Source organism: Talaromyces rugulosus, chromosome II (genome assembly GCF_013368755.1).
Source record: "Talaromyces rugulosus chromosome II, complete sequence".
Lineage (NCBI taxonomy): Eukaryota > Fungi > Ascomycota > Eurotiomycetes > Eurotiales > Trichocomaceae > Talaromyces > Talaromyces rugulosus.
Window position 1 is genome coordinate 5,968,125 of NC_049562.1, and position 13,315 is coordinate 5,981,439.

At 45.3% G+C, this 13,315-nt stretch overlaps 6 protein-coding genes and 1 non-coding gene across 7 annotated transcripts; 4 read left to right on the top strand and 3 right to left on the bottom strand.

Moving 5' to 3' along the window:
* Positions 1-637: 637 nt before the first annotated feature.
* On the top strand, positions 638-1,646 carry TRUGW13939_04543 (uncharacterized protein; the record flags this gene model as incomplete). Its single annotated transcript, XM_035487716.1, has 3 exons — positions 638-710; positions 769-1,356; positions 1,426-1,646. The coding sequence occupies 3 exons, from the start codon at positions 638-640 to the stop codon at positions 1,644-1,646; spliced, it is 882 nt and encodes a 293-aa protein (XP_035343609.1).
* Positions 1,647-2,817: 1,171 nt separating this feature from the next.
* Positions 2,818-3,966, bottom strand: TRUGW13939_04544 (uncharacterized protein; the record flags this gene model as incomplete). The annotated part of the gene is made up of 4 exons (XM_035487717.1): positions 2,818-3,250; positions 3,301-3,565; positions 3,620-3,795; positions 3,851-3,966. The coding sequence occupies 4 exons, from the start codon at positions 3,964-3,966 to the stop codon at positions 2,818-2,820; spliced, it is 990 nt and encodes a 329-aa protein (XP_035343610.1).
* An 883-nt stretch (positions 3,967-4,849) lies between these two features.
* On the top strand, positions 4,850-5,842 carry TRUGW13939_04545 (uncharacterized protein; the record flags this gene model as incomplete). Its single annotated transcript, XM_035487718.1, has 1 exon — positions 4,850-5,842. The coding sequence occupies one exon, from the start codon at positions 4,850-4,852 to the stop codon at positions 5,840-5,842; it is 993 nt and encodes a 330-aa protein (XP_035343611.1).
* A 24-nt stretch (positions 5,843-5,866) lies between these two features.
* On the bottom strand, positions 5,867-8,792 carry TRUGW13939_04546 (uncharacterized protein; the record flags this gene model as incomplete). The annotated part of the gene is made up of 3 exons (XM_035487719.1): positions 5,867-7,765; positions 7,818-7,865; positions 8,445-8,792. 3 exons carry the CDS (start codon positions 8,790-8,792, stop codon positions 5,867-5,869), a joined length of 2,295 nt encoding a protein of 764 aa, XP_035343612.1.
* Positions 8,793-9,490: 698 nt separating this feature from the next.
* On the bottom strand, positions 9,491-9,925 carry TRUGW13939_04547 (uncharacterized protein; the record flags this gene model as incomplete). Its single annotated transcript, XM_035487720.1, has 1 exon — positions 9,491-9,925. One exon carries the CDS (start codon positions 9,923-9,925, stop codon positions 9,491-9,493), a length of 435 nt encoding a protein of 144 aa, XP_035343613.1.
* A 933-nt stretch (positions 9,926-10,858) lies between these two features.
* Positions 10,859-10,962, top strand: TRUGW13939_04548. The gene has a single exon. It is a non-coding gene; the product is annotated as a tRNA-Lys (tRNA).
* Positions 10,963-11,620: 658 nt separating this feature from the next.
* On the top strand, positions 11,621-13,309 carry TRUGW13939_04549 (uncharacterized protein; the record flags this gene model as incomplete). Its single annotated transcript, XM_035487721.1, has 3 exons — positions 11,621-12,811; positions 12,867-13,180; positions 13,237-13,309. 3 exons carry the CDS (start codon positions 11,621-11,623, stop codon positions 13,307-13,309), a joined length of 1,578 nt encoding a protein of 525 aa, XP_035343614.1.
* Positions 13,310-13,315: the final 6 nt, after the last annotated feature.

Here is a 13,315-nt window from a genome sequence, read left to right on the forward strand (position 1 = left end):
GCTGGCATGACGATTTATGATATTTTTTTCTTTGCTTTTCTGTTATTCCACGTACATATGCGGTGGGCTAAGGCGCAGTGATACCCATGTAACATTGAAGTTGATACGCTGATTTCCTGCACTTGATTATTATTGCCGTGGAACATGTCGCTTTGTATATAGACTAATGTAATATATCAACCTATATAACAAATATCCGCCGCTTTATGCTCAGCCTAACTCGGGGATGGCGCCCGCTACCCTGAATGTACGTCTAGATAGACAAGTTCTTTGTAACTTGGACTTTTGTCTAGATGTAATTGAATTTACACTTACGATTAATTTGTTTTGGCATGCAAAAAGTCGAATAGAAAGTAATTACTCTGTTTATTTTTATATTATTTTATTTAACTGGAGGACTTTACTGAAAAGCTGAGAAACTTGTCACCTCACTTTCGTCCACCGTTCCCTGGTGATGACATGTCTTGCACGTGGCAGCAAGCCAGCTCCCTAGAGCTGAGAGTTACTTCCGCTTTGAGCCTTGCTATCGGCATCCTCGCTCTTCCATCCCACACAAGTCACCTACATGTAACTATTCCTGCTACTGCTTAAATAATTCCCTCTCGTTAGTGACAAAAGGCTCAAGCCACCCCCCGCAATGTCGTCGCTCCACGCCTCGTCCCTGTACAATGTCAACGGCCTCGTTGCTCTCATAACCGGTGGCGGCACCGGTAAGTATCTGCGCGCTTGCACCACAATAAAACCAGGGGACAGGATGCATATTAACAGATAACCAAGGCATTGGCATCATGATGGCGAAGGCGCTCGTTGAGAATGGCGCCGCCAAGGTCTACATCGCCGCTCGTCGCCTGGAGCCGCTTCAGGCCGCGGCCAAGGAGATTGGGCCCCAGGTTGTCCCTATCCGCTGTGACGTTACCGACAAGGACGATTTGATGCAGGCGGTGCAGACTGTAGAGTCCCAGGTGGGCTATTTGAACCTTCTCATTTGCAACTCTGGCACCTCTGGCGTAGGAGACTCCCTGCTCCAAAGGGTCAAACCTCAGTCCCCCGAAGAATTCTTCGCCAAACACTGGGCCTTTAGCGTCCAGGACTACGTCCACCCTTTCGGCGTCAACGTTGCCGGCGTGTGGTACACAAGCGTGGCCTTTTTGCCGCTGCTCGACGCGGGAAACAAAAAGGGCAACGTCTCACAGAGCTCTCAAATCATCGTTATTAGCTCCACGGCCGGCTTGAGCAAGCGCGGCGACGCTGGCTTCGCCTACGGACAGTCCAAAGCCGCCAGTATACACCTGGCCAGGCAGCTTTCGACGTTGCTACCGCAGTGGGGGATGCGCGCTAATTGTATTACTCCGGGCTGTGAGTGTACAACAGATATATGGCCATTTTCTTGACTCGACTGATGATTTATTTTACCTTTTGACACAGTTTTTCCGAGCGATTTGGTTGAACCATCATTGAAGCCGCTCAAAAACGCTGATGGAACGTTGGGAAAGCTAGGGAGAGCGTTTCCTTTGCGAAGATTGGGAAATGAAGAAGACATGGGCGGTACAATACTGTATCTGGCTTCAAAAGCAGGCGCCTATACGAATGGCACGATTATGCTAGTTGATGGCGCGGTCATGCATAGTATCCCGTCGGTTCTCTAGGTTATGCGCTCGAAGTAGGTACAATATCAACAATTTTATATTAAAACAAAACGGACGCTCATAGCAAACACTTGTTTGCTTCTACACATCTGCATCTGGTGCCAGATGTTTGAACGCCATATAATATTAACAATTTATAAAAATTTATGGAGTAGCCTAAACTGATATCTAGCTTTTTTATTTTCAAACTAATTCCTCACTTTAAGCTACTTATACACGCAGAGCAACTTAAGAACCTTATAGAGGCTGATAGAGTTCTAGCCTCTCTTCTAGTAGCTAAATATAAAAGCTTTAACTTTTCTCAGAGTATTTATCTCTTTAATAGCCATTTCAATAATATTAGCTCTACTTGTCGGTATATCAACCCCTTGCCCCGGCGCCACTACACGAACAAGTGTCACGGTGCCAGCCCGTCATCGGTCGATATGCTTGTACTGCTATCCTAATCCTCAACTACTAGACCGACTATTACTCCGACTTGCTAGTAATCCACGACTACCGGATATATCATTACTCCAACATACTAGTATAAGAAGTCTGCCTGCTATGAATAGCTTTATGTAGCTCTTGGAGCTACGTCCTGTATCTGACCCGTACCTGTACTGTGTGAGATAGCCTGACTGTAGTTATTCTGAATCGATTTCCAATCTTCTCTGTACTGCCTGACCCTGCACCCTGACAACAAGCCCTTGCTTCGGCGCCGGTATGTAAACATGCTCTACTTTGGCCTTGGCATGTATCGACCCCCTAGATTCAGCACCGTTGTACGTACGGTGTTGAGCTTATATAGATGCTACGCCCCCCGGCAAACAACTTTACTAAAAATGTAAAAAATGTAGAAATATGTATCACCACTTGATCTCCCAACTGTCTGCCCATGCCCCCTTGGATGTAACTTCCTGCAGACCAGTGATCTGAAGCAACTGTCTCGAGCTATCGTAACTTACTTGCTGTGCATCCACTTCTTCTCCATTAAGCACAACTGCTCCACCAAACTCTTGTAACTTTCACTCCTTTTAATAACGTATTATACTTGATTTGAAATAGTATATCCTGCAAATAGATAATACATTCGATAAAGTAATTAGCAATTATGATAGCAACTAATAGTATGAGATGAAACTGGTTCAAATGATGGCCTCAATTACACTTCCTCGCCTGATTCCTCGTCTCATTCCAGCTCCATAAGCACTTCTCCAAAAGGAGTCTTTTTAACCACCTTCCATCTGCGCATGTCGCTATTATCAACCACTTCGAAAGTTCCAACTCGATGACTATCATTCAGATACGTCCGGTAGTTATGGATTGTCTTGTTGCCGGTCTTCACAGGTGTCGTATGAGGAGTAGCTTCAATGGAATCTTTAAGTACTTTATCGACCAATTGAATAATATGAAGTTTTTGAGATGCCCATTTATAGGTGTTTGAAACGAAAAGGTTGCGATCTTCATCAAGATAAGCAAATTCGTATTTATCCGAGTCAGTGATAAGTCCGAAAACGCAGGAATTTATTTTTGTCGACTCCTTTCGGCTGTCCTGAACCGCAGCGAGATAAACAATCAATTGTGGAAGTGCAATTGATACTAAACCTGGATTTTTTGCTTCTCTAAATAGGGATTAGTATGGAATAATATTTCATATAAGGAGAATACATACAAGACAATCAAGGCTGTGTGTAAATCGCTTTTTTGTTTTCCGTATGCAAGGCAATTGCCGGCCCTGCCTTGAATAAGCTTGTTTAACGGCTCGCTCTTCACAGATAGCGTCATTTTAGGAAACCAATTTAGACAATGTTCAGACTTTGAGTCTTCGAGTTGTTCAAGTCGGTCACAAAATATTATATCAAGGATTGTTCGGCAGTTTGTCTCGGAATTTGCTAGCCTGAAATACGGCGACATAAGGATCTTGTCGATACCAGTATCTAAACGCCAAACATTAGCACTATATAGAATGAGCACACCGATCTAGGACTGACCAGCCCATTCTGATAGTCGACCATCACTCAGTTCACTGCTTTTAGGTTCCCACAAATGTTTTGGGCTATTTCGATTGTAGGTCACTTGTACAGCATCCGCAGCCTCCTCTAAGGTAGTGAATTTAGTGGCAGGTAGTTGTAGACGACGTAGTAGGCTGGCAGGAATTTTCAAGTTCCTTAGTGAAATTTTGAACAATTTCAATCTGCTTGGTGATATCAGGGTGATCTGACGCAAATGTATTTATTGTAATGATCATAGCCTGTAATGAAGTGATAACCATCTGCAGTTTGTCAGAATCTGTTCGAAGAACTGGGCGACCGTCCCTAGTACGCTTTTGAGGAGACATTGTTTGATATGGAGGATGAGGATAGCTGGGTATGATTGTTGGTAATTGGTAGGCATCAACGCGAGGAACAAGAAGGTGCAGGATGAGGGAGAGCAGCAACGTCACACGTGACCAAGAAGGGATGTCAGACTTTTTACCACTACCCCAAAAAGGGAACCCTTCTGGGAATTGATGTAAATGGTAGTCTTATTCCAGTTTGACAAGGGACGCTAAAACGGGTGAATGCGGGGTATCACTTGATATATGAGGACTTGACGCCATTAATTATAGTCATGCTATTATTGGGCCATTGATATTGTAAGAACAGGCAACTTCAAATATTGATATTGGATATCTTAATGCTCTTAACAACATTTGAAAAAGTATGGAGGTTATTATTCCAAGCCCAAGCTTAAAACAGCCATGTAGATTGGTTATTTTATAGGTTAATACATATATGTGATATTTAGCTCCAGTCATTCTGTACTCCGGACGTCAACTGCATGTATACATTGGCATCCATTCAACCAACCCTCTCCTTAGCCGAGCGAAACAAAGCCTCACTACCGACAGTCCAGTCGATTGGAAAAAGGCCGGTCCAGATCAATTGACCGTCAATTGCATGCATCATTTGAAAGCGAAAAATGTCTCAGCAAAACTCTTTGAGTGGCTCATCGGCGTTAAGAGACTAGCCTGACCCACTTTTATCGGCGATAACTTCACAAAACGGATATCAAATGCGTCATAGTTGCCATTCAGGTTTGGACAAACACGACTTAAAACCGATGCCTTCGGGTTATAGTAATCATATAAACATGGCGACAGGCAAGATTCGACGTTCAAGGACATCAAGATCCTCAGCCAACTTCATATCTATCTAATCTTTTATTGGATCAAATCCAAAATGCCTTCCCACGGTCAATACACTGTTGAAAAGGTCCAGTATCCTTCACACGGAGAGACTATCGCCGGGGTCTTATTTCGTCCCATCAATAATAATGCCACGAACCCACCCGGTATCGTTGTCACCGGTCCGTATTCTTTTATGAAAGAACAAGCGCCGCTGCAATACGCGACTCGCCTGGCAGACGAAGGCTACGCAGCCCTAATCTTCGACCCTCGCACAGTCGGCGAAAGCACCGGCCAGCCCCGACGACTGGAAAATCCCAAAATGAAAAACGAGGATATGGTCGCCGGGCTTGACTATCTCTCTGGACGCGGCGACGTCGATGCATCTCGGCTCTTCTTAGTCGGCATCTGTCAGGGCGGCCCTCAATCCCTGGACGTTGCATCTTACGACAGCCGGGTTGTGGGCGTTGCCTCGGTCACGGGGTACTATCGGGATCACGAAACTGACATTTATATGATTTGTGCTGGTTGTGTTGCGTGGGAGCCTGGCGTGGATATTGCGGCATTGAAGATGCCCACCGCCGAACAGGGAGAAGCTCTGTACAAAGCACGATATGAGCGAGCCAAACAAGCTCGTGAGCTGTATGAAAAGACCGGCCAAGTGGTATACCAGCCGCTGGTTGATCCAAAAGCCGCAGACCCTAATACCGGGTCATTGGCCGGTCTTCCGGGACCAGTCGTTTGGGCTTGGTATGGCCCATGGACAATGAAGGGATTCGAAAACCGATACGCAGTAATGAGCGACCTGGACCACTTTGACTATACCACCGTCCCTGGTGTGGCGAAGTTAGAGAAGCCGGCGCTGCTGATCCACGGGGATAATTGCATGAATGCACCGGCTGCTAAGCGTCACTACGAGTCCATTCCTACCTCTCAAAAAAAGTTAATCTGGAAGAACGAGTTCTCTCACTTTCAGCACTACGAGCAGCCGGATTGTGTTGATAGCAATGTGGGGGAGATTGCAGCTTGGTTTGCGGAGGTCAAATAGAATGCGATAGGATAGGTACACTCTTTAATCGATAAGCTCATTCATCAAACTCCAAAAGCTATCACTTGAAAAGTCCCCTTCAAAATTCCAATCATTCGTAGTCGTATTCGCGGTAAGTGAATCCAAAGATAAATTGTCCGGTTTATCCATAAAGGGAATTTGCGTGCTAGAGATATTGTCGTAGAACAGATCATGGGACGGACGCGGTGGTAGCACGTTATAAAAGGATGGTTCCAACAGTGTTCCAGAATTTATTTGACTGTTGGGAGATCTCCATTCTAGGTTGCTGTGAGGTGTTTCAAAGTCCTCTGCAGTTTCGGGGATGTCGAGTCGATGCTTTAGGTGATGGTACAGGCTCCAGACAACACCATGTGCTGATTTTGCCATAGCGTTACCTAGACCAATGATACGTAGCCTTTCCATCCCTCTTTCAACAACTTGGACAGATTCTGCTCGCCATTCTTGGTTCCGATTCGGAAAAGTGAGATAGATTGCTGCAACAAGAACAAGCGCATCGAAAGAAGCGTAGACCGGATTAAACACCTGGCACTGATATGGCTCTGACTGTCGGAAGAGCCGCTCTTGTGCACGAAGAATAGATATTCCAGCTTTGAGAGCTTCCGTTTGACTATTGCCCACAGAGAATATGTAAGGTCGATGAAGTGTGAGAAGAACTAGGTTGATGAGAGAAAATAGCCCTTCTCGGGCGGTAGGTAGCCATTGACATGCAGTATTTTGATCAAATTTCGTATCCGGGTTTTCCAACCGGCACCAAGAAGGTAAAAGCTCGGAATTCTTTTTGATTGCAGCGTGAATGGATTCGACCTTTGGGTAGTCCTGAGGTTTGGCACCATCGTATTCTAGCTGGTGAATGTCCTGAAAATATCGATATGCCACATGATAGCCGGCAAGAATGATATCGAATGGCCGAGGGGGGTCAGTCTCGGTCTGCCAATGCGAGAACAATCCTTGCCTATTTCCATCATCCTCAATAGTATGAGAGAAGCTATCTATTTGGAGATTAGTGGTAATTGGCCGGCCGAGGACGACAGCCATATGTACGTCCCAAATATGTAAGATCACCCAAATTCTATGGCCAGCGGTGCTCGATCCAATTGGGGATTTCTCGGAGACAAATCGCCCGGTATGTAGGCCAATCTCCTGTGCATCGCGGATTGTAGCTCCAAGTACATGCCAAGCTTCAACAACTTTGCCACTGCTTTTCAAAAATGATGCCCGTAACAATCCCGATTGTACCGTAGCTATTGTGATGTCTCTTTTCCCTAAAAGTGCTAGTATATTAGCACCTATATCGCTATATTCGGTCCCAAGATCATGGAAGCTCATGTCAGCCATAGTCATAAGGGAGCTAATCTTTTTATCATGAGGGGGGTGAAAAAGAAGCGCCTGAGCGAGGACTTGAAGTAATAAGGCAGGGAACACAAGGGTTTCCAGCGCCAATCTTTCGGGGCCCTTTTGAAGGTCAGAGTACGACACTTTCCCCCACTCTTCTAATTGTGCTCGAAAGGGTCCTTCATCGAGCAAATCATACTGCCAATTGATGTTGGCGAAAAACGTCTCGATCAGGATGTTGATGCAGTCTTGCGGGGGTAGCTGGCGGACCAGTTCCTTGTACTTTTGATTTTTATCACTTGGGAAATAGTTAGATGGGCTAACCAAACAAGTGCTCTGAACTCCATATAGCTCTGTGGTTCGTAATAAGCTCATAGAATTGTGGTTTCCTTGGCTGGAATAGCCAAAATCTCGGATCTCGTCCTGAAACCCGCCAACCTGCTGGCTAAGGGGTGGAGACAGATGCAACGTGTTGATGCTGTTACTACTAGTAGTAATAGTACTGCTTTCCGATGAGCCACTCTCATTATTATATTTGTCCTTCGAGTCGACGTCATAACGACAGATGTTCTGGAGTTCTCACTCAGATCAGGCGCAATATAATGTCTGGAAGAGCCAATACCTGTTTTTCTCGCTTGATGCAGTTACAGCATGGATACTGGCGGTCGCACTATTGAATGTTTTAGTATATTAGTTGTTTCGATCTTTCGTGGGTGCGTTACTTTTTGCTTGCGCCGATGGCATTCAGTACAAGAGATAACAGTTCTCTTCCTTTTCGGAGGTCTGACTTTTTCTGATGGCGAAACAACCATCTTCTATATTTGCTGTGAGACTCGACTAAGAAAGTTATTTATCTCGATCTTGACGAGTTTTAAATAGGAAAGTGATTGTTCCGACGAGGTTAGCAGTTGGAGGCGGGGCGCTGAACTAGTGATGCCTCAGGCATCAAGGCAATATTTCCGATGCCGCCTTATCCTTGTTTTTGCCAATAGGAATAAATTCATGTTGTTTAAATAACATTTAAATATTCTAAAGGAAAATAATATATGGCTAGAGCTTTCATGTAACTACATAGACTGCTAAACGCAAGATACCTCTTCTAACTACCAGGACAAACTAGATTGGTACAGGCAATCTCTATCTCACACGATATTATCATTGACATATGTATTCATGCTATGTGATATCCACCTCCAGTCATTCTGTATTCTGAACGGTAACTGTATACATTTATATCCATTCAACCAACCATCTTAGCAACCATCTTAGCAACATGTTGAAGCGGCTTCCAGCTCTCTAACCACGCCCTAACAATAATCAATTGATACTCAAAAACCCCAACATATGTCGTCACTTGGCTGCTAAGAAGCGAGCAAATGGCTGCCCGAACATCTGGCCTTTTCCTGAGACGGTAGTCCAAAGATGACTTGTCTGAACAATCTGCCTTGATCCCAGCATGCCAAAGATTGGAGTCGCCTTGCGCAGACCGAGCCCAGTTCTGCTCCCTCGAAACGGGATTAGAGACGCAGCCTGCCAAAATGTCATGACATTCTGTAGCAAGGAAATAAATGTCGGTGACGTCCTCTCCATGGTCCATAGCGTGGGAGTGTCCTCGGCCTTTTTGGAACTGTATTGTGCTTATAACAGATGCGATAGCAAGAGAAAACGAAGGGTTAGGAATCGGAGGCCGAGATATACCCGCCTGATAGCCCAACCACCCCACCTTCTTGCTGATGCAGTGACATGTCGTACTTTTCACTCTTTGTTAGACAATCGGTGATTTTCCTCTATATATCAGCAAAGCACAAGTACGACATTGGTGCAAGTTTCTAATCGGTTTGTCAAGCCATATATTCCGACTTCAAAGGCTATTTCACCCGACCATCGCAATACACGGTACGAATTCGGCGATGAAAGAGAAATATCCTCTCATCGCTTTTGCAAGAAAGGCAGTTGCCCTGGTTCGTGAGGATTGTCTCTCCTTGTCCATGAATCCCAACGCACATCCGTTTTTCTCCATACTCTCTAGAGTTAGGCTATGTAGAAGAGCGCTTGGATGATGCCAAGTTCAATTGTCATGAACCGGATTATGAAGCTGATTGGAGCAAAGCTCCTACTGCTGAAGAACCGATCCATGATAAGCTAGACACAGAAGACTATGAGGATTTAGTGGACTGAAACGTGTTCTAAGTTGCGAAGTTCGTAAGATTGCTAGGTATAATGACTTGATTAGCGAACTTGGTGATCTGGAAATGCCACGGTCTTCCTCAAACTACATAAATATCAATTAATTAATCATTCAACCCTCTCCTTAGCCACATTTTGAAGCCGCTTCCTCTCCAACCACAGCCCAACAATAGTCATACTCAAAAACCCAGACACCAAATAAACCTGTGGCTGCCCTTCACCAAACTCCGGGTCCACGGCCAACGAGCCCGGATAAAAAAGCGCAGAAAACTGCGTTGTCCAGTACAAACTGGCAATCCACGCAGCCGTCCACAGCGCAGATCGCTGTTGCGAAACCGGCAGCGAGGACGAGGCCGGTGGGCCGTAGAGAAAGTACAGCGTGGTGATGCCGAGCAAGGCGCCCATGGACATGGTTTGTCCATTGTGGAATTTGGCGTGTGGCGCCCAGTTGGGGTTGTAGATGTGTGTTTCGTTCCAGTCGGCGATGAAGCAGCCGGTGCTGGTGGCGAGGCCGACGAGGGCGAGAATAAAGCGGCCGGCCATATTTATTTAGTTTCCCTTTCTTTTCTTCCCCTTGGTCAATAGAGGAAGGTTTTTATGTTGATGGTGGAGGTTATAGTCAAGTTAGAGCTAAAAGGCGAGTCTGGGGGAAGATGAAAGGGACAGCTTGTTTATTATTTATACCCCAAGTGTAATAAATTAAGTGGAGACGCCGGATGCATGCATGCATGCGGAGAAGAATGCCGCGGTTTGTCTCGGATGTTCCGGTTTATATGTATTCCCTTCGTTTACATGTATGTTTGTAATTCCATTATCCAAGCAGGTACTAGATTAGACATATTCTATGCAAAGTTACCACAATTGCAACATGCTTGCAAGAAATATAATAATAAGGCTTCGGCATACTGACCAATCACAGGCTGCAATTGATCCACTTTGAAATGTCCGGACTTCTCGGATTCGGTCTCGCTCTCGCTCTCGGACTTTGCTGAGAAATCTTTAGTAGTTTTATTGTAGCCAGCTGATGTGATTACATTATGTAAGGGACTGGGTAGAATCACTGTAGTACTGTACTGTTAGGTTGTTAGAGGTCAAGGTTATGTACGATCCGGCTAGCCAAACCCTAGATAAGCCCTAGGGTGGATCCATAACCACAATATGAAAACTCTGCCATACTTAGTAATATACAAAAATACTTGTTAAAATTGAGTAGGGTGCCTTGTCAATTGTTGCTGTTTTGGGAATTGCTAGTTATACATGTATACTGTACTCGCTCTGATTCATCTCACTCATCCTGCTTTAAGCTGTAGCACAAGCTATACGTAACAGTAAAATATATACCAATATAAACCTCTCACAGATAGAAAGTGATTTGCTTTCCACGCTAGACATGCAGACTATGACTAGCCTCGAGTCTAACGAGTCTAACTTTGCACATTGCTCAAAACGCACTCTTCCGATCACTTCGACATCCCAGCCTGGTTAACTCAATTGGCAGAGTGTCAGACTCTTATCATCAAGATAAAATCTGAAGATACAAAGTTATCTGAAAGCTGCGGGTTCGACCCCCGCATCGGGCTGCTTATATTTTTGCTGCCGTTATCTCTGGTTTGTGTTTTGTTGATGTCCCCGTCTATGGCACAAATTGGTGGAGGTTTTACTTTTTAGCGAGTCTTTGCGGGCGAACTTTCACAGTGCTAACAAGCGATGTGATATACCACCATTTGAATGTCATTCCTGCTTTTCTATTTCAGTGCAAAATAGTTCCACAGGGTTTTTGGATAGGTCTGTCCAATCTACCAATAGTTGGTCAGTGGTTAGGCAGTTAAGGGTTATACACACTGGCAAATGAATGAAGAAAAGTGCTCAAATCAATAACAAAGTAACAGTTGACTTGTGAAATTCCATTTCCTTTCTATAAATCACAGCTGTAGTGGTGTGATGGTAGGGGTGCCCAGGCTCCACTCTCCACTCCCCTTTGCGTGAACAGCGGAGAACCCTCATACTTCATCTCAGATGCCCATCTCGTCTTCACGGAATTACCCTCATCATGGAATCATTTCCTTGAATATTGTCTGCCAATGTCTGCTTTCATTTATCATTCTCCGCTTCACCTCCTCACTACTTGATTAACAGCTTGATATCACTGTGTTCACCCCTGACGCGTCTATCAAGTTCTTTGTTGTGACATCTATCGCGTCTCAAATATCACTGTCAAACTCTCATACCAACTCAGCTATGCCACTACGACTAGCCCCTGACGGTCCAAGAGTCAGATTAACCTTTGGACAATGTCTCTTTACCGGCATGTTTGAATGCCCATGCACAACAGGCTCTGTTGTAGCAAACCTAAAAGACCTTGGCCCTGATTCACACTGTGGAAACTGCGGTCACGCTGTGTCACTACATCAAGAAGTCGACGAATCTCCTTCTGGTACGCCCCAACCACTACTTACTCTTCCCTGGACAAAGCCAGAGACAGGCGACCTGTTACTCTTCTCGACTCCACCAGAACCGTCTATTTCATGCAAAACAGACCCTGCGAGCTCGCCGATGATCAGGCTGCAGCAGCATCATTCTGTTACTGGTGAAGCTTCTACCAGCCACCAATTGCCCCGCAATATTTCTCTTAGACAAAAATTGCACAGAACCGGAGTTGATCAGTACCGGGACTCCTTTGTTGGAAACACGGGTCGTGGATCTAACCCTCAAACTGGGACTAGGGGTTATTCACCATTCGAGACAGCTTCAGACCCACTGCCCCTGGTACATGGTCTACAACCAGATGAATCCCATGATATCGCCCCTTACATTTGTCCTCGCACAGAGACCGTGTCTACTATTGCCGGCATAGTAAAGACACGCGGAGCTGTTCTGATCTGGGGCTTACCGGGATCTGGAAAATCCACTCTGGGGCAGCTAGTGTTTGAACATCTCAGCAAGCAAGACACGAAAGCAGTTTTTATAAATGACTGTCTAGCAACCAAAAACGGCAAACTGGAGGAATCACTAGCAGAATTTTGTCAGCCCAGTTACCCCGGCACGAGTTCCGAGGACGTCCTCAACGGTAACTTTGTCTTCATCATCGACGAAGCGCACAAGTCTCTACAAAAGCTGAAACGACTCATAAAAATTGCCATCAATACCGGAAAAGGGCCCAAGTTTTGCATGTTGAGTGACCAAGGCGTCTGTGCAGACAGGAATTCTGTTTTTGAAATGCTACCGGAAATCTCCTATTTGGCGACACATGGGGCTTGCGCAGACAATGTTGGGATTTTTTACTCGCACTCTGAGTTTGAACAAGTGGTTTCGAGCACTACCGCAAAAAAACTGGGGTACAGACTCAACGAAGAAGCTGCAAATCACGTCTTTTCTTTGACAGCGGGCCATCCCTTGATAGTCGGTTCGATCCTACGTTATATCGATATGGTATTTTCAAGCCTACAAGATGTTTGTCACATTAAAACTAACAGGTGAATGATAGCATCATACCGGACCAGTCACCCCTCGTCGTCATCTTAAACGCTCGGTGTCTCTGGAAGGCGTGGTGGCAGTCCTGCACGACGATACTCGCTTATTTCAATATCTCGGTGAGAAGATCTACCCCGGAACGTTTGCACGCCAGAGCAATATTGCCCTCAAGGTATTTCAAAAATTGCTCTCGGCTCCAGGGGGAAGAATCAGCTGGAACGCGGAATACACTACTACAGGGAAGTGCTTTGAGAATGGTCTTGTCTGTCACGAGATTGATGCCAACGGGGAGGATACTTTTAAGTTTCCGTCACCTCTACATGAACGGTAATTTCCCTTTTTCTCTCTCTCCCGGATACTGAATATAATGTTAATTGTGACAGATGGGCTAGATGGTACCATATGATCCAACCACGTGTGTACGAGGGCGAGTTGACACCAGTGTTTGATCCATAGTTGAAG